The sequence below is a fragment of the Puma concolor genome, chromosome B3, assembly GCF_028749965.1.
Source record: "Puma concolor isolate L17-30 chromosome B3, mPumCon1.1.hap2, whole genome shotgun sequence".
Classification (NCBI taxonomy): Eukaryota; Metazoa; Chordata; class Mammalia; order Carnivora; family Felidae; genus Puma; species Puma concolor.
In genome coordinates, this window is record NC_141672.1 from 88,558,910 (window position 1) to 88,580,501 (window position 21,592).

The following is a 21,592-nucleotide window of genomic DNA, read 5'->3' on the forward strand; positions in this document are numbered from 1 at the left end:
TAAACACTTTCTAAGAAAAGTAAATCTGAACAGACATATGTAAGAGCAATATTAATTCAAGGAAATCCATAGGCTTTCTCATATGTCTTAGCATTTTGTCATCTGAAGGAACCTGGATGAAATAAAAGACATTTCTGCTAACACAGTGCACGCAAGAAAGCCACTGGTAAATAATCTGTTTAGGACATACCCAATTGCTGCAGGGGTCAAACGGGTGTGCAGTTGAGGGGTGGCAGAAGTAGTGGTGGTTGTTAGGGAACCATCAGTTCCAGTCTTCTCCCAGTCAAAAGGATCACTCTCAATTACTCCAAAGGTCTTGATGCTGTTGTCAAACACGGATGTCAGAAGCTAAACCATAAAGAAAAACACTAGAGTAAGCTAACAATAAACATCATTGCTTTATTCCTTGAGAAAGCTGCCAGACTCACAATTGGTTTTGTAGTAGGATTTAAAAAAATAAAACAAAACAAAACAAAGAACAATCGTACAAATGGGGGAATTTGAATAAGGACTATATGTTGATGATGATACTGAATTAATACTGATTTTTCTCAATTGGGTTATGCAGGAGAATGTTTTTAGAAGATACATAATGAAGCCTCTTATCTAAAACCTACTTTCAGATGGTTTGGCAAAAGAATATTTGTGTTGTATGTATATACATGTGTATTCAGTTTCAATCATCAAGGTGATCATTTTTTTTGTCAAACGGGCATTTTTATATGGTTTGATGTAAGTGAAGAGTGTTAACAGCTGGTATATCTAGGTATACAGAAGTTGATTGTACTTCCTTACAATTTTTGGGGGGGGGGGCTGAAAAATTATTCAGCTGTATGTGGGTGCATATACACAAATTATCACAAAGAAATCTGCCTCTTTATTTGGTTTATATTATATATTTCAATTTTTTGTCTTCGTTTGTTCAAGATCTAATTTTCTTTCTTTTTAATTTTTTTTAGTAGGCTCCACACCAAAAGTGGAACTCATGGTGGGGTTTGAAATCACCACCCTGAGTTCAAGACCTGACCTGAGATCAAGAGTTGGATGCTTACCTGACTGAACCACCCAGGTGCCCCAAGATTTTATTGTTAAGTAATCTCTAAACCTAACATGGGGCTCAAACTCACAACCCCAAGATGAAGAGTTGCATGCTCTACTGACTGAGCTAGCCAGGCACCCCTCATTTTTTGGTCTTTAAATTCTAAAACTCTGATGTGACGTGGATAAAGATCTCACAAAGATCATCCTTTATGAGAGTTTGAGGATTGGGATACTGAAAGTTTCAGGGAGGAATAGGGTATATAGATACAAATTTGACAGTCAGCATATAGATATGAAAAGGTATTATTTAAAGTCACTGAACTGGATGATATCATCTAAGGAGAGTAGGTAGCAAGAGGTCAAAGGCCTAGGGCACTCCAACATTTGGTTGGAAAGAAGACTCAGCAAAGGAAACCAAGAAGGAGTGGTCAATGAGATAGGAGAATCAAGTGTGTGCTGATTTTGATGCCCAGTGAAGAAAACATCTCAACAAGGTGACCAAATGCTATCATTGGTATATTTATAGCTATTTCTGATTATTTGATTGGTTTCTCTCTTTCACCCAAACTGTAAGCTCCAAGAGGTTGGTGCATGTCTGATCATCACAGTATCTAACACAATACTTTATATATAACAGCAGTGTTGTGATTTATAAGTGATAAGTTTGGTCAATCACATGACCAGAATATATTTCTTATGTATATTTGGTCTTTGTCCATAGTTCCCGGCACACAGCTCCCAAAACCTTGAAATTTCCTGAAAGAAAAGAGCAATAGGAGCATCTTTTGATATAATAATATTTGATCTATAGTCCTCAGTTCCTGAAATCACTTTAGAGCCATAAACATGAAATGACTATCTTGTTATTCATAACAAGCCCCTTCCCACCACAACTGGGTTTTGGTTAATGAGGTAACTTTTGGAAAGCTCCTCTGGATAAGGGCTGGCAACAATGTGATTAGAGACTTGTAACTTTCAGTCCCATCCCCTGGCCTCCAGGAAACAAGAGAGGGGCTAGAAGATGAATCAATCAACAATGGTAAATGATTTAATCAATCATGCCTATATAATGAAGTCTCTATAAAAACTAAAAAGGATGTGGTTTGGCGAGCTCTTGGGTTGGTAAACATAATGGAGGTGCCGAGAGAGTGGTGCCTGCAGAGAGGGCATGGAGGCTCCACACCTTTTCCCCATAGCTTGCCCTATGCATCTCTTCCATCTGGCTCTTTCAAAGTTAAATCCTTTGTAACAAACCAGTAATCTAGTGAGAAAACTGGTTTCCCAAGGCCTGTGAGCCACTCTAACAAATTAACCAGGCCCAAGGAAGGGGTTGTGGAAACCTTTGGTTTAGAGTCATAGGTCAGTCAGAAGTACAGGTGACAACCAGGACTTGCAAATGGCATCTGAAGTGGAGGGCTGTCTTCTGGGACTGAGTCCTTAACCCGTGGAATCTGATGCCATCTATCTCTGGGTAGATAGTGTCAAAAGTGAGTTGAATTGTAGGACACCCAGCTGGTGCCAGAGAACTACCAGGCTGAGGGGGCGGGGGGTAGGGAGAGAAACCCATGTTGGAATTACGAGTCCAGAACCTTTAAATAGTTACTCTCAAAACATTTCAAGAACAAGTATTTGTGATAATATTAACTAAAAGATTCATATAACACTACCTTTCATTTAAATCCCAAGGAAAAAATAATACATGTAGAAAAGGAAACTAAATAGATAAAAGGAACCGGAAACGGCATGGCTATAAGACCTCAGAAATTTGATTTTGGTCATATTTTTGTTGACTTAAGTTACCTATGTTATAGCTTAGACTTCCCCAAATTGTCAGAGTTAGAGGGCTACAGAAAACCCAGAAGGAAGATGGATTGAGACCCAGCATATGGCAACAGAAGTGGCACACCTTGGACTACTCTCTTGACTTTGGAAATAGAGGTTCTCACAGAGCGAGCTGCATGCCTCCTGAAAATGGAGTCCCTGTCCCTGAGGCAGTACCCGCCTTGCTGTGTGAGCACTCAGACGGCCACTGCCACACTGCTACAGCCCGTCCCGGCTGCCAAGGAATGATCCTAAGCAGTTTTTATGCCAGATGTCCTTTTATCATGGAATTATTTCCTTACATTTATCAGAGTACAAACGTATGCAGCATATGCCTTTGGGCCTCAGATAAAAAAGTCTGTTACTAAGATGGTGACACCAGAGACCCAGCAGCAGAAGGCAGAAGGATGGAAGGTACAGCACAGAACAAATAGACCTTCCCTGACCCTCTAATTTATGGGAGGTTCCCCCTTGTTATTCTCCAGCTCAATCTCTTATTTTTTTGCTTCCTAACAGCCCATCTAGGCCTTCTGAAAAATGTAACTCCAATGACATCAGACTCAGGGGAATCTTAAAACAGCAAGAGGCAAGCCTGCTGCATTCTGATGCAACCTCTGCTTAAACAGTCCCATTCCTAAACCTGGGAAGTATATTAACAAGATTAGTAAGAAATGTGGTCAGCTTTGGATTTCCTATCATATACTCTGATTTTAGCAATGCTGTGGCACTGTATGAACTGGCTGATATATACATTTTAGTTTTAGGTTCACCAACAGTGTGGATATTTATGGGTTTTACTGGTCTTCTCAACTTGCTAAACAATGCTTCACATCACTGGAACACTCTAATAAAAATACTTTTGTGGTCTTTTGTCAGGATCACATGATTCCATTAATTACTGACAAGAATTTCTAATAATTCTTCATATAACTCTGTAGTTCTTTCACTGCATTTTTATCAACCAGTCATGTTAGTATTTGTTTTACAGTGGCTGCTGTGTTTGTGGCCACCTCTCCAAAGAAGTCAAGATGGTAAAAAACAGGGCTTTTTGGAATGAGTCAGAAATTGGGTTCAGACACCACTTCCAGGACCACTCCTGGAAACCACCAGTTTTCCCAGGCAACAGGGCTAAAGTAAGTCTCCATAAAATGGGGATAATAACCCCACCCATGTATTGCTATGGCATTGTTAGGTGTCATTACCGTGACAATAATGTGCAAAGGCACCAAGAGTTCTTTTATTTTTTTTTTTTAATTTTTTTTTTTTTTTTTTTTTTTGAGAGAGAGTGAGTGAGTGGCGGGGAGGGCCAGAGGGAGATACAGAGAATCTTAAGCAGGCTCCATGCTCAGTGCAGAGCCTGATGTGGGGCTTGATCCCACAACCCTGGAATCACGACCTGAGCCAAAATCAAGAGTCGGACACTCAACTGACTGAGACACCCAGGCGCCCCCCACCCCAAGGGTTCTTCTTTATCCAATCTGATGCTATGTTAGTTTCCCATTAACTAGTAACTGTGTCACCTACGTGTGGAGTCTTGTGGTGGAATTCAGGGTTAAGAGTTTCCTATTTACTCCTCAGAGATATTTTCCTTTCTCAAAATACTTTAAAAAGGATTATTTAAATTACGTGGTGGTCACAATAGGGTTGAGTGTTTTTAATCATTATGTACACTTCTGAAAATGTTGGCCCAGCATTTTTTCTTTAATCTGAAATAATTAAAGATTAATAGTAAATTACAATAATAGTACAGAGAAATCCCCTTCACCCAGTGTGCTCCAATAATAACACCTTAAATAGCTAGAGTTCAATATCCAAACCGGGAAAATTACATGGGTACAATCCACAGAGCTTATCAAATTTCACATTTTAAATGCACTCACATGTGTGCGTGTATTTGTACATGTATAAAACTAGAGAATTTTATCATCTGAAGAGATTCATATCCCAGCATCTTTTTCTTAGAGTTGCTATCCTCTTTCAGAATTTAATTTATCCTCTTTCAGATATTCGGGGGCACCTGGGTGGCTCAGTTGGTTGAGCATCAGACTCTTGCTCTCGGCTCAGATCATGATCTCACAGTTGTGAGAAAGAGCTCCCATGTGGGCTTTGGGCTGAGCATGGAGTCTGCTTGGGAGTCTGTCTGTTTCTCTCCTCTCTCTCTCTCTCTCTCTCTCCCTCCCTCCCCCTATGCCCTTCCCCTGCTCATGCTTTCTCTCTCTCAAAAAAACCCCCATAATATTCATAATATGATCTCTGTTTCAATCATGGCTATAATTCTGATAGCTTCACTTAGTTTAGTTTAACAGATAGAAAACAGCATTTATAGATTTCCTTAGTAGGTGATTATGGGCAAACTAAGATTAAATTGAATTTTCCTAACATTTGCTGAAAACTTAGGTGCCAGGCATAGTGTGAGGATAGTGCAAGACAAAAAAAGAAGACATGGTTATACCTCCAGGACTTAAAGCCAGCTGGGAAGATACACTTATACATAAATACTAAGCACTGATAAACTTGGACGTAGTTTCCCAAAACACTATAACTCTTTCCAAAAGCAAGTGCCAGCCATTATTCTAAGACATGCATAAAAGATTCCTGGTTAAGAGCAAAACAACTCTTCTCTCTAGGTGTGGACTAGATGGCTACTGGATGAGGTGTTGGCTATGTGCAACTTGTTAAGACGGAAATGTTTTCTGGCAAGAAATTCTGACTTTTAAGGGCTTACAAAGCAGAGACATTCAAAGTGAACATGGCTTTGTAAAACACCATCATTTAACACTCTGATTACAAAATATATTCACTCCAGTCTTGGCTCAGAACATACAAGACATAATGTTTTTTGACTTTTGATGTAGCTAGGGAAGCAGTCATGCTAAATACTGGGTTTTTTTTTGTTTTTTTGTGTTTTTTTTTGCTTGTTGAGAGAAGATTTTGTTATTGTTTTTAACCACAATGGTTGTCCAATGAGGAATTTAAAATTTTGAAAGAACAGTAATTAAACTCATATTCCCGAACAGACACCAAACTGTAAAATTAACCATATGGACAGCATTAGTTCACAAAGTGTTCAGATTCAAAGCAGAGTAATTTTTCTCAAAATGAAGTCCATAGGAGGACTCTGTGAGGGAAGCAAGAGACAGAAGATGCAGTGAGACCTTTTTGGAACCTGATGTGACATTGATACTAGTCATGAGAACATACCAGGCACACCAAAATCTTTTCCCCAATTATCTTTCTCCTTTCCACCTGTCCTCTGCTCCCACTCACTGCTTATGAGAGATCAGAGAGCAAGAAAGAACCAAAAGAAAATATTTTGCCTGCTCTCTCTCTTCCAAAAGTAGTAAAATTATTATATTTTGTTTTGTTATTAGATGACAAAGACACAGAGAAGCTCCTAGGAGAATGTCCAAATGAAAAACATGAGAATAAGAATATGTTAATTTAAAGTAATTATAAACAGGGGTGCCTTGCTGGCTCAGCTGGTTCAGCAACCAACTTCAGTTCAGGTCATGATCTCATGGTCTGTAGGTTTAAGCCCCACATTGGGCTCTGTGCTGGCAGCTTGGGGCCTGGAGCCTGCTTCGGAATCTGTCTCTCTCTCTCTCTCTCTCTCTCTCTCTGCCTTTCCCCCACTTGTACTCTGTCTCTCTCTCAAAAAATAAACATTAAAAAAAATTTAAAAATTAAATAAAATAATTATAAATCTAACTTTCAAACTTAAGCTAGTGAATACAATAGTTTTCTTTAGATTATAGACATAACTAAGTGCTGAATGTGATCAAAATTATTTTGCTTGCTCAACTTTTATACTCCCATGCAAACTCTATCAATAAAAAATTATTAGCACCTAAGATGAGAAAGTTGGAACATTTTCCAGCTCCTCCTGAATCTAGTATTACAGGTAGAATTTTATTACAAGTAATATGAATTCTGTGCATTTCAGAAATACATATAAAATGTAACTATAAGAATATATTCCAAAGTGACTTGCATACAATGGATTTTCTCCATTTGTTACACAATCTGTAGTTATTAATGCAAAAAGCTACACAGGAAAGAAGGTGACAAGTTGACCCACTTAACGTCTCTAAGTACTCAAGGCTATATATTGCCTCTCTGTTTTATATCTTGTTTATATGTTATACAAAAGCTGCCATTTCACACAGAAATAGCTACCACATACAAATAAGTTCACTATGCTGTTCAGAGCCTTTCAACCGGGCAACACTGATGAATGTAAAATTTTCATTAACAGTAAAGTCTATGTATTGTCCTTTGTATATGAAAATGATAAACTGATACACCATTTTTATAGTTACACCTCAGAGATATTGCAGATTGGGTTCTAGACCACCAGAATAAAGCAAATACCACAATCAAGCAAATCAAGTGAATTTTTTGGCTTCCCAGTGCATATGAAAGTTATTTCTACTGTATTGTATACTATTAAGTGTACAATAGTATTATATCTAAAAAGAAAACAATGTACATGACTTAATTAAAAATATTCATTGGAGGGTGCCTGGATGGCTCAGTCAGTTGAGCATCCGACTCTTGATTTTTGGCTCAGGTCATGATACCAGGGTTGTGGGAATGAGCCCCATGTTGGGATCCATGCTGAATGTGGAGCCTGCTTAAAATTCTCTCTCCCTCTGCCCCTCTCCCCTGCTTGTGCATGTGCTCTCTCTAAAATAAAGAATAAAATAAAATAAATTTAAAAAATTTTTTAAAAACAAAAATATTTCTATAAGATGCTAACTATCATCTGAGCTCTCAGCAAGTGAATCTTTTTGGTGGTAGAGGGTCTTGCCTTGATGTTGATAGCTGTTGACTACTCAGGGTGGTGGCTGCTGAACGTGGAGGTAGCTATAGCAATTTCTTTAAAAAAAAATTTTTTTTTAATGTTTATTTATTTTTGAGACAGAGAGAGAAAGAGCATGAACAGGGGAGGGTGAGAGAGAGGGAGACACAGAATCTGAAACAGGCTCCAGGCTCTGAGCTGTCAGCACAGAGCCCGATGCGGGGCTCAAACTCATGGACCGCGAAATCATGATCTGAGCCGAAGTCAGCCGCTTAACCGACTGAGCCACCCAGGCGCCCCTATAGCAATTTCTTACAATAAGACAACAATGAAGTTTGCCACACCGATTGACTATTCCTTTTACAAGTGATTTCTCTGTTCCATGTGATACCTTTTTTTAAATGTTTATTATTTATTTATTTTTGAGAGAGAGAGAGAGGGAGCAAGCACGTGTGTGCACAAGTGGGGGAGGGGCAGAAAAAAAGAGGGAGACAGAATCTGAAGCAGGCTCCAGGCTCTGAGCTGTCAGCACAGAGCCTGACATGGGGCTCAAACTCACAAACTGTGAGATCGTGACCTGAGCCTAAATCGGATGCCTAACCAACTGAGCCACTCAGGACTTCTTTCAAAACTGGAGTCCATCCTCTCAAACCCTGCCACAGCTTCATCAACCAAGTTTATGGAATATTCTAAATTCTTTGTTTTCTTTTTTTTTTTTTTATTTATTTTATTTATTTATTTTTCAACGTTTATTTATTTTCGGGACAGAGAGAGACAGAGCATGAACGGGGGAGGGGCAGAGAGAGAGGGAGACACGGAATTGGAAACAGGCTCCAGGCTCTGAGCCATCAGCCCAGAGCCTGACGCGGGGCTTGAACTCCCGGACTGCGAGATCGTGACCTGGCTGAAGTCGGACGCTTAACCGACTGCGCCACCCAGGCGCCCCCTTTGTTTTCATTTCAACAATCTTCACAGCATTCTTCACCAGAAGTAGCTTCCATCTCAAGGAACCACTTTTCTTTGCTCATCCATAAGAAGTCACTCATCTATTACAGTTTTATCATGAGATTGCAGCCATTCAGTCATGTTTTCAGGCTCCATGTGTAATGCTAGTTCTCCTGCTATTTCCATCACATCTCCAGTTACTTCCTCTACTGAAAGTCTTGAACCCTTCAAAGTCATCCATGAGGGTTGGAATCAACTTCTTCCAGACTCCTGTTCATGGTAACATTCTGACCTCTTCCCATGAATCATCAGTATTATTCATGGCATCCAGAATGGTAAATCCTTTCCAGAAAGTTTTCAATTTAGTTTGTCCAGATACATCAGAGGAATCATCATCTATAGCAGCTATTGCCTTATAAGACATATTTCTTAAACAGTAAGACTTGAAAGTTGAAATGACTTCTTGATTCACGGGCTGCACAATGGATACTGTATTAGCAAGCATGAAAACATTAATCTCATTGTACATCTCCAACAGAGATCTTGGGTGACCATGTCCATTGTCCGTGAGCAGTCATATTTTGAAAGGGATCTTTTTTTCTGAGTGGTAGGTCCTAACAGGGGGCTTAAAATATTCAGGAAACCATGTTTTAAACAGACATGCTGTCATCTGGGCATTGCTATTCCATTTACAGAATACAGGCAGAGTAGACTTAGCATTCTTAAGAGCCCTTAGATATTCAGAATGGTAAATGAGCACTGCTTTCAACTTCAAATCACCGGCTGCAGTAGCTTCTTCTTTTTTATTTGATTTGACTTTTTTAGAGGAGAGAGCTTGAGCCAGCACAAGTGGAGGAGAGGGGAGGAAGGGGGCAGGGGAGAGGGAGGAAGGGAGAATGGGGGGGGGAAGAGAGAGAGAGAGAGACAGAGAGAGAGAGAATCTTAAGCAGGCTTCATGGAGCCTGACACGGGACTTGATCCCACAACCTTGGGATCATGACTTGAGCCAAAATCAAGAGTCAGATGCTTGCTCAGCTGACTGAGCTACCTAGGCGCCCCTGCAAAAACTTCCAACAAGAGAGTCAACCTGCCCTTTGAACCTCTGAAGCTAGGCATTGACTTTTCTTCTCTAGCTATGAAAGCCCTAAATGGCTCTTCTTCCAATAGAAAGCTGTTCCTTCTACACTGAAAATCTGTTGTTTAGTGTAGTAGCCACCTTCAGAAGCTAGATCTTCTGGATAACTTGCTGCAGCTTCTATATCAGCACTTACTTCACCTTGTACTTTTATGTCATGATGAGGGCTTCTTTCCTTAAGCCTCATGAACCAAACTCTGCTAGCTTCAAACTCTTCTTTGGAAACTTCCTCACCTTTCTCAGCCTTCACAGAATTGAAAAAAGTTAGGGCCTTGCTCTGGATTAGGCATTGGCTTAAGGGAACGCTATGGCTGGCTTGATCTTCTTTTCAGACCACTAAATCTTTCTCCATATCAGTAATAAGGCTGTTTTGCTTTCTAATCAGTCATGTGTTCACTGGAGTATCATTTCTAATTTCCTTCGAGAACTTTTCCTTTGCAATCACTACTTGGCTAACTGTTCAGCACAAAAGGTCTGGCTTTCAGCCTATCTTGGCTTTTGACATACCTTCCCCACCAAGCTGAGTCATTTCCAGCTTCTGATTTAAAGTGAGAGATGTGCAACTCTTCCTTTCACCTGAACACTGACAGGCCATCATAGGGTTACTAGCTGACCTAATTTCAATATTGTTGTGTCTCAGGGGATAGGGAAGCTCAAGCAGAAGGAGAGACAGGGAATGGCTGGTCGGTGGAGCAGTCAGAACACACATAACATTTATGGATTAAGTTTACTATGTTACATGGGTATGTTTCATGGTACCCCAAGACAATTACAGTTGTAACATCAAAGATCACTGATTACAGATCACTATATAACAATAACGAAAAAGTATGCAATATTTCACAATTATCAAAATGTGACACAGAGACACAAAATAAGTAAATGCTGTTGGAAAATGGTGCTGATGGACTTGCTCAATGCAGGGTTGCCACAAACCTTCAATTTGTAAAAAATGCAATATCTGCAAAGTGCAATAAAGCAAAGTGGAATGAAATGACATATGCCTGGTTTAATCCATGGGTGGCTTCATTTATGTCTTCAGTGGTAGTGATTATTTTGCATTAACCTATATTAAGTTCTCCCTGAGAGCAAAAGAATCTTCTGAAATACAGTTGGTTGGGGCCAGGGGTGCAATTTGTGGTAAACTTAGTCAATCCTTATAAGGCCTTATTAATGGAAACCCTAAGGAAATGATTCACTGACCACAGATAAAACGGAGCCAATAATCTTCAGCAACTGTTGTTCCATAGCATATTAACATACGATATTATAGCCCTAAGCCCTCAACAGATACATTACCTAGCTGGACATTTCCTTCTGGTCAACAAATTAGTTATAGGATTTACATAATTTCAACTATCAGCAGTTCTATATACCAGATGAATCACAGCAGGAACAGTAAAATCTGTTCAACCATACACAAATCTAAAACTCTAATGAAGTATGTTCTTCCAGATGGGAACACACACACACACACACACACACACACACACACAGTCCTCATCAGTCAGTCACCACATTTCTCAGGATGTATTAAAATAATATCATTCTAGGACCTCCCATACTCATATACAATACCCTCAAAGCTACAGTAAGTGAAGACAAAGACTAAATGAGAGAGAAGGATTAGCCCACAGAACTCCCAAAGATGATTACCTGGTAGTCTGGTTTTGTAAAATAATCCAAAGAAGAGATGTGGTCCAAAAAGATGCTGAATTCTGGAGGGAGATGTTTCAACATAAGCCTGTGGTCATACCTCTCCTTAATAGAGCCTACTTGCTCCTGGGAAGTAAAGAGAACAGGAACTAAAGTCAATTTCTCTTGGCAGATACACATTAACAGCCTCTCAGTAATAGTCTCAAGGGTATGTACTAGGGAATGAGATAGTGGGTAATTAAGTATAAAGCAAGAATTGAGCTCTTACTAATAGCTTAATGCACAATGCCTTAGGGGGAGAGGGGAGGATAATCAAAAGGGTAACAGAGTTCTGCATCAGTGAATTGACAGTTCGCCCAAAAAAAGTTATCTAGAGTTAAAGAGTTAAATCTAGTCTACTTTTCTTTACCAACACATTTGTTCACAGTTTTCAAATCAAACAATATAATATAACAATTAAAATTTAAAAACTTACTTGACTTATAAAAATGAATATGGGAGAAGTAGTGAAAAGAGGGAAAGCTAGAAATCAAATCAGAAGTGATGATTTAATAGATACTCAAAGGAGTATCTATTCTCCATGTACACAGAAAAAAAATCCTAACATTAGATCTTTAATATCAGCTTAATTTTAATTTTTATATGTCAGTATGTTCTCATCAATTATGCCTACTCAGGAGAAATTTTTATTCTTTCCCCTACTAAAACTGTTATTTCCATTTCTGTTTTCAAAATTACCTTGTCCTTTATTTTTCTCCAAGGCAGCTGACCAACCACAAACTCCACCAACATGTAGAATAAGGACCAAAGGTCATCATGTCTTCCCATTTCCTTCATAAGCCAAAGAGAATTCAGTCACAATACATTACCACTCCTTGTGAGTATATTACATTGTCTAAGGCCTAACCACTGCGTTTCATCTTATGAGGCTTAAAAATTTTAATGTATTTCCCATAAATTCTTCTGGTAAATATATCTACACAGCTATGTAACAATCTGCATAACAGAAATAGATATAATGAAATACTTTTTGGTATAAAGAACACCCCAAAACCTAGATATGCTGGAAATATAATTAACAGCCCATTAATTAATAAATCAGTTCATTAAGAAGGGAAGGTGAAGGGCAAATTAGCATTTAGGGGGTATGGGGTTTCAGTGTTGCAAAATGAAAAAGTTCTAGAACTTTATTGTACACTAATGTGAATATACTTAACACTGCTGAATTATCCCTTAAAAATGGTTAATATGCTACACTGGTGAGCATAGCATAACACAGAGTTGTTGAATCACTATATTGTACACCTGAAACTAATGTAACATTGTGTGTCACCTATACTCAAATTTAAAAAATGGTTAACATGGTAAATTTAATGTGATATGTTCTTTACCATAATAATAATTAAAAAAAAGAATTAAAGCAAATTCTAGGAGCCAAAATTAAAAGAAAGCTGGAAATAAGAGAAGCAAGCTGATGCTGAAACTTTGCCTTTGGGAACATCTGTTACAGGTTTTATCAACCAGGGTTTTATCAATCAGGAAGGGAACAGGTATAAAAGTACTGATACTACACAAGACAGAAGCTGTAACTGAGACACTTTCCCCTAGGCCCTCACCATATAGCTCCGACCCTCAAAGGGCTATCTTTAGTTCAATATTTGGTATGTACATTTTATAGCAATAATTTTTTTTTTCTGTAAAATTTAACCACTTTGGGATAAAGTTAGTGGTTAAAAAAAACTACCCTGAAAATTTGTTACCATAGTCCTGCCCCTCACTCAGATTTGGGGTTTAAATTTATACCACATGTGTGGTCTGGGAAACCAAGTTCAGAAATTAACTGTTTTCTGGGTGATCCCACCCTGTAGTAATGACAGATGAAAATGAAAATCCTGTCAACATTAAAGAACCCATAAATTCAGGCTTCACAGAAGTCCTATAGATAAAGTCCCATAAAATATAAGCTCATTATTCACAAGTATAAAATACATTAGAAAGCAGGCTATCATAAGCTAATGACAAGATAAATTACAGAGCAGAATTAGATATCCAAGAATTTCAGATATGGAATTATAGGATACAGAATATGAAATAAGAATGTTTAGGGGGGCCTGGGTGGCTCAGTTGGTTAAGCGTCCAATTTCAGTTCAGGTCATGATTTCATAGTTTGTGAGTTCGAGCCGTGTGTTGGGCTCTGTGCTGACAGCTCAGAGTCTGGTGCTGCTTCGGATTCTGTGTCTCCCTCTGTCTGTCTCATGCTCTGTCTCTGTCTCAAAAATAAATAAACATTAAAAAAAATTTTTTAAAGAATTTTTAGAATGTTTAAGCTTTAAAAAAAAAGGGAATAAATGTCATCAGGAAGGAACCATATCCTACCCAAAAAAATAAAAAGACCTATTAGATTTGAAAAAAGACCAAAAAGAATATCTAGAAATTAAAAACTCAAGGGACAGATTAAAAAGCTAATCAAAATCAGCAGAAAAAAAATTAATGAACTGGAAGACAGATCTGAAGAAAGTATTTAGAAATGCAAACCAGAGGCACAAAGAGTTAGATCTGAGAGTGAACCTAAAAGACATGGAGGGCAAAACAAGAAGATCTAACAAATATATCAATTTGAGATATGAAAAAAGAGGGTACAGAAAGAAAGAGAAAGAGGCAATATTTAAAGAAGAAATGTCTGAGGTTCTTCCAAAATCGATGAAAGACATGAATGTTCAGATTTAGGAAGCACAACAAATCCCAAACAGAATAATAATTATTTTTTAATGTTTGTTTATTTTTGAGAGAGCGCAAGCCAGGGGTGGGCAGAGGTGGGGGTGGGGGGCAGAGGATCCCAAGCAGGCTCTGCGCTGAGAGCAGCAAGCCCAATGTGAGGCTTGAACTCATGAACTGCAAGATCATGATCTGAGTTTAAGTCAGATGCTCAACTGAGTGAGAAAACCAGGCACCCTGCAAACAGAATAATTATAAAGAAATCCACATACAGACACAAAAGAACATATCTGTAGAACAGCAAAGACAAAGAGAAGATATCCAAAATAGTCAAAGAAAAATGACAAACTAAATATAAAATAACAAAAATTAAATGGACAAAGATCTTGTCAATAGCAACCACAGAATCAGAAGACAGTAAAATAATTTCTTCAAATTACTGAGATACTACAAATATTAATAATGGATTGAAATGTAGAACAATGTAGTGAACAGAGTTCATGTATTTTGAAAAGTTGTATATTGTCTGAGAATTATTCATGTTAAAAGTTTAAGATCAAGGTACCAAAAAAAAAAAAAAAGAAAAAAAAAAGAAATGGAGTGCATTATGCTTAGAAATTATCAAGATCACAGAATAGGGAAGAAAGAAGTATATTAGAATTATCTGAGCAGTCTTTTAAAATTAGACCAGCACCTCTGAAAGTTCCACTAGTTGCACTCCTGCATCACCACATAAACTAACAACCACTGTGAAGCTCTGTAAAGGATTCTACATCTCAGGTGTCTTGGGAGCAGAAAAGAAGGTTAAGAACTGCTGATATATATAATCAAATTCCTTTACCAAGGTCAGATGAAAAACAAATAATATGCAGGTTAACAGAGTTAACTGTTAGAGCACTCTATACTAGAAAAGCTTTTTAAAAGAAATTTGTACAAATTTAAAAAAGTAAAAATATATAATCTCTTTCTACTAGCTTCTTTGGAAATGCATATGTAGTTATAATGATCTCTGGAAATGTTTATGCTTATCTCAGAAAGACTGTCTTATCTCAAAGATTCTAATGTTGACCAAATTTTCACACAGAATTAATTAGAAAACCTAGTAATTCTAAAGGATTTTAAGAATATATCTTTTCAAGGCAGAATAGTTGACTAGATGCCATATTAATACAACACTGAATCAAACCAAATGAGCTGACAGGCTTGGCAGAGTGCTACATTATGCACTGATAAAAATACTTTTCCTATTTTCAGTTTATAATCATATTATAAGAAACCAAATTAAATTAACTAGAGCACAGCATATAAGACCACAGCATACTCTTCTTACTATAGTTAGCATTAGTCAAATTTTCAATAAGGCAACTTTGGCTTCACAGAACAAGAATAAAGTAATAAAAGGTCAAGAAAAGATTTTTTTTTAATGTTAATTTATTTTTGAGACAGAGAGAGACAGAGCAAGAGTGGGGAAGGGGCAGAGAGAGAGGGAGACATAGAATCTGAAGCAGGCTCCAGGCTCTGAGCTGTCAGCATAGAGCCCGACATGGGGCCTGACCTCATGAACTGTGAAATCATGACCTGAGTCGAAGTCAGACGCTTAACCGACTGAGCCACCCAGGCGCCCCAAAAGATTTCTCTTTTATCAAGGAATCACTTGTTAAATGCCTCAGCTTCATCCAGACAAGTTCAAGGATTCCGATTCCATAAAATAAACACCTTTCCCACTCATAATTAAGATTCAGAATAAGAAAAAAAAAATCAAAAGAACAAAAGGAGCAAAGTAAAAAAGAGACTTTAAAATTTTAATCTAAAAGGTATAATTTACTAAGATGCAAATTTTAAAGTTATCTCTGTTTGAGAGATCTTCATGAAAAGAAAAGGTTTAATGGAAAGGGGATATCACAAATTAGATGCGTACTGCAGGTACAATGCTGACTCCTATATTTCATTAGGTATTGATAGTATGATATTCCCAAATAAGATTGGAACACAGATAATTTATTTCTTCAAAATTCTATATTCAACTTGTTAACACTTATACCTAATTAAGGACACAAGATTCCCTACACACACACACACACACACACACACACACACACACACACACAGAGCTATTATCTTTTCCAACAAATCCAATTTTATTTTTATGTAGCTGCGAGCATCTACTATCTACTATACACACCACCATACATTAGTATTACTAACACATTACCCTTTGCTTCCAAGTACCTTCCACACTTGTGTACTCTAATATAAAAAAGTCAATCTGATTCAAGCCATCAGCATGCTTATGCAGACATGACTCTAAGTTCATATACCTACCCTGTTTCGGTGAGCATTTATTGACGCATAACGAACTGTCCCTCGAAAGCCTGCCACAGCTCGAGGCTACAACAAAATGAAGTAAAGAATAATAAAATGAGCTTCAAATAACAAAAGACTCACACACTTGAGCACATGAAGTAGATGGGAGAAATGCGCATTACTGTCACAATAAAATACTACCTAAATTTCTAATTTTTTATTTTGAAATTACAGAAAATTAGAGAATATCTCTAAATCATGTTAAAAACTAACATTTTAGGGATCAGTGAGCCCAATTTTTTTCTACCTACATTTTAAAATACAGTAGCATTTATGATAAATAAATTTTGTACATTAGAAAACACTTGGGGCGCCTGGGTGGCTCAGTAGGTTAAGTGTCTGGCTCTTGATTCTGGCACAGGTCAGAATCTCATGGTTCATGAGATTAAGCCCCAAATCAGACTATGCTGACAGTGCAGAGCCTGCTTGGGATTTTCTCTCTCCCTGTCTATCTGCCCTTTCCCTGCTTGTGCTCTCTCTCTCTCTCTTCCCCCCTCCTCAAAATAAATAAACATTTTTTTTTTTAATTTTTTTTTTTTCAACGTTTATTTATTTTTGGGACAGAGAGAGACAGAGCATGAATGGGGGAGGGGTAGAGAGAGAAGGAGGCATAGAATCGGAAACAGGCTCCAGGCTCTGAGCCATCAGCCCAGAGCCTGACGCGGGGCTCGAACTCACAGACCGTGAGATCGTGACCTGGCTGAAGCTGGATGCTTAACCGACTGCGCCACCCAGGCGCCCCAATAAACATTTTTTAAAAATAAAAAAGAAAAACACTAAATGCCTTCACATATCCAGAATCATGCTAAGCTGGTTACATTTAAGTACAGTAAGACCACAAGGAATCTCTAAGTAAAGATGCCAACCTCTTCATGTCTTGGCTATTTCATTCAAACTCAATTCAAAAATGATGGCAACTTATATCCCTCTCTAAATATATAATTCATATATTCATAAATCAAGTTATTGGGTAACTATTACATGCTAGGTACTGGGAATAAAGCCAAACATGAATAATACATGATCTCAGTTCTCAGAGAGCTCAAATTAGAATACTAAGTCCAAACTCTTATTCAGCCTACAAGATTTCCATGATTTGCCATTGGCCCCATTCCAAAATGGATTTAGTTATGGTTTATGCAACAACCAACTGTGTTTCTAGCGTCTTCTGCTACTCACTCCAGCTGGAAAGCCATCTCTTCACATGCCTCCAATGGTTAGCTCTTCTACTTCACATTAGGCTCTCTGCTGCAATGTTACCTCCTCAGAGAAGTACCCCTTAATTATCCTAATCTAAAATACTACCCCTCCCCACCTTCAATGCCACTCCACCCTTTTTTACTCTGTTTTATTTTTTTAATACCTTTCAATACCTAAAATTAATTTTATTTATATTTTTACTTATTTGTTCACTGCCTGTCTTCTTCCACTGGAATATAAACTGTGATAGCAAGGTCTTAGTCTTGCTCATTTCGCAGACATAGAAACAGGCTCTGAGAGGTTAACTAAACTTATGTGAGGACACAGAATTAGTAAGTGATAAAACCAGACATCAACCAACGTCTTTTGATTTGAAATCATACATTGTTTCCACTCTACTGCTTCACAAGGATCAAATCAATACCCTAAAGACTCAGGGATGGCACCATAACTCAATATGAAAACTTGACAAACCTGAAAATGTTCACAGCCAATAATTTTCATTAGTAGACTTTTCTTTCCCAGTAACTTCAAATTATCCTCAATTGAGATGTATTACTTTTATAGCCAGAAAAAGACTATAATAAATGTTGTTTTTATTTACTTATTTATTTTTAATGTTTATTTATTTTTGAGAGAGAGAAAGACAGACAGACCATGAGTGGGGTAAGGGCAGAGAGAGAGACACACACACAGAATCTGAAGCAGGCTCCAGGCTCCATGCTGCCAGCACAGAGCCCAATGTGGGGCTCAAACTCACAAACCGAGATCATGACCTGAGCTGAAGTCAGACACTCAACTGACTGAGCCACCCAGATGCCCCAATAAATGTTATTTTTAAAATCTTGTTACCAGAATATTTTTAAAATCTTGTTACCAGATTATCATGTGAAAAGATAATCATTCTACACGTTCTTCCTTCATTTGCTCATTTTTGTAATCTGTTCAAATAGTTTTCTGTATATTCCTTCTTTCATGAAATTCTGTCTTCCCTTTTTTAAGAGTTTCATTTTTTTTTTAACGTTTATTTATTTCTGAGAGAGAAACAGAGTGTGCGTGCAGGGGAGGGGCAGAGAGAGAGGGAGACACAGAATCCGAAGCAGGCTCTGGGCTCTGAGCTGTGAGCCCAAAGCCTGACATGGGGCTCGAATGAATAGTGAGATCATGACTTGAGCCGAAGTCAGATGCTCAATTTGACTGAGCCACCCAGGTGTCCCTGACTTCATTTTTAAGTAAACTCTGTAACCAACATGGAGCTTGAACTCACAACCTCAAGATCAAGGGTCACATGCTGACTCTCTTGACCAAGCGCCCCCTCTTCCCTTTTTAATTACTCCTTTTTGTTTTTTTCTTAAGCTGTAACTATTTTAAAAACAGTCTTTGTATTTATTTTTTTTTTAAGTTTTTTTTTTAACGTTTATTTATTTTTGAGACAGAGAGAGACAGAGCATGAATAGGGGAGGGTCAGAGTGAGAGGGAGACACAGAATCCGAAGCAGGCTCCAGGCTCTGAGCTATCAGCACAGAGCCCAACGCGGGGCTCGAACTCACAAGCTGTGAGATCACGACCTGAGCCGAAGTCGGACGCTTAACCGACTGAGCCACCCAGGCGCCCCTGTATTTATAACAATTTCGGTAATCAAAAGTTCCTGCAATATATTTAGATCTCCTTTCTTTTCTTAGCTGCCATTCATTGACAATCATCGTCGGTAGATCTCAATATTTTTCTAAGACATTCATGACTGACAGGAATATTTAATATTCTCAATTTGATAGAACTCTGAGGTCAGAGATTCCTTTTCTAAACAAAGGATGTGTAGGATTATATATGAAAGCCTACCATCAATCTTTTTTACTAAATAACATTTCACTGGCTATACTTTTATTCATTACCTGACAAGAGCCTTCACTAACAAAAATGTTTTTGTAGCACGTACTTTTGCCCAGTTATTTTAATTCCAGTAACTGTCAGGATAAAAATCCCCAGAGTTATTACCACACTCTGCAGTCCAGTCCACAGTTAATCAGACATCTAGATGTCCCCTAACAGATTCTAGCCAAGACAAACCCAGGGGATCCTTTCCAGTTACAAGCATCCCTGACCTTACTTCTGGCATGAAAAAGTGAGAGCTAAAGACAGATCAGCTGTATAGAAAGATCTTGATGTGACTCATCAAAGAAATAATGCCAGGTCAAGAAAATTCAGCCACTTTATATAAAGCAGAAAAGACAACTCAACCCACCTGGGGAAAACAGCCATATATACAACTAATTCTAATTTAAAGCAGATTATAATGAACATCATTAGCAAAGTACAACGAGCTATGAAAAAGCCTAAGAGTGGTAAGGATTAGTTCCATTTGGAGAAAGGGAAGAAAGAAAAGTCCCGCTGAAGAAGAAAGTCTTAAGAATAAGGCAACATTTAATGGGGCCTTAAAATAGATGATCTCTTCAAATTTCCCTAATTAACGGCAATTTGGCAATATCTATCAAAATTACAAATGCATGCATTCTCTTTGACAAAGCCATTTCACTTCTGGAAATTTATTTTATAGATATACTTGCATATGTACAAAAATAACGGATGTAAGACATTCGTTCACTACATTAATGTTTGTGATAGCAAAAGACTGCAAGCAACCCATATGTACACAAATAGTGGACTGATTAAATAAATTACAGTACATATTTAAAATGGAATATACTTTGCAGCTGCAAAAAAAGAAGGAAGAAGTCCTATATCCTCACATGGGAATATCTCCTAGATATACTGTGGGGAAAAAAGACAAGTGTAAAATATACATCACATTACCTTTTGACTCAAAAAGAGAAAAATGAGAATATATATTCATATTTATTATATATGCAAAAAGAAATTCTGGAAGAATACATTTAGGAAATAGTAACAATATAGCTACCTATGTTGGTTGGAAAGAGGGATAAGGGCAGTATAGAAAATGAGTACATTTGGGAGAGCAGAGGTAAAGTAGGAGATTTGTTTCATGGTTTACCTTTTAGTTTTTTTCGAGTCAGGTTTATTAAGGTATAATTTACACAGTTAAATCCAAACTTTAGGTATACACAGTTCTATGAGTTTTTAAAGATACACAGGCATGTAACTACCACTGCAGTCAAGGCATAGAGTATTTCTATCACCCCTAGAGTTCCCTTAAAGGCTGTAGTCAGTCCCTTCCCCTCCATTCCCAGTCTCTGGCAACCTCTGATTTCTGTCCCTCACAAGCATTTAGAATCATCTTTTTAGGTTAACTGCTGGGTAGTAATGTCTTACTGTGGTTTTAATGTGCATTTCTCTAATAACTAAAGATGTTCACCATTTGCTACTGTAAGTGTCTCTTCTTTGATGAAAGGTCTATACAAATCTTTTGCTCATGTATATTCATTTATTATTGAGTTGTGAAAATTGTTTATATATTCTGGATATAAGTCCTTTATCAGATGTGTGTTCTGAAATATTTTTTCCTACTCTGTGACATGTCTTCTCATTTGCTTAATAGTGTCTTTCAAAAAAGGGTTTAACTTTGGGGCACTTGGGTGGTTCAATTGGTTAAGTGGCTGACTTTGGCTCAGGTCATGATCTCGCAGTTCAGGAGTTCGAGCCCCGCATCAGGCTCTGTGCTGACAGCTCAGAGCCTGGAGCCTGCTTCAGATTCTGTGTCTTCCTCTCTCTCTGCCCCGCCCCTGCTTGTGCTTTCTCTCACTCTCAACGATAAATAACAAAACATTTAAAAAGGGGTGGGGGTTAACTTTGATGAATTTTTACCTTATTTTTGCACCATATAAATACATTATCTCTTAAAAATTATATTTAAAAACATCCTTTTTCTGGGGCGCTTGGGTGGCGCAGTCGGTTAAGCGTCCGACTTCAGCTAGGTCACGATCTCGCGGTCCGTGAGT

The 21,592-nt window shown here is 37.9% G+C and overlaps 1 protein-coding gene across 5 annotated transcripts in view; it reads right to left on the reverse strand.

The window, feature by feature from the left end:
• TTBK2 (tau tubulin kinase 2) overlaps nt 1-21,592 on the reverse strand; it is a 160,000-nt gene that overhangs the window by 44,130 nt on the left and 94,278 nt on the right. For all 5 annotated transcript variants that reach the window (XM_025919578.2, XM_086710492.1, XM_086710495.1 and 2 more), the window contains 4 exons: nt 16,437-16,502; nt 12,138-12,230; nt 11,400-11,525; nt 191-348 (listed from right to left, as the gene is read on the reverse strand). In XM_025919578.2, the coding sequence (XP_025775363.1) occupies nt 191-348; nt 11,400-11,525; nt 12,138-12,230; nt 16,437-16,502 (443 nt within the window). The remainder of the gene's footprint in view (nt 1-190; nt 349-11,399; nt 11,526-12,137; nt 12,231-16,436; nt 16,503-21,592) is intronic.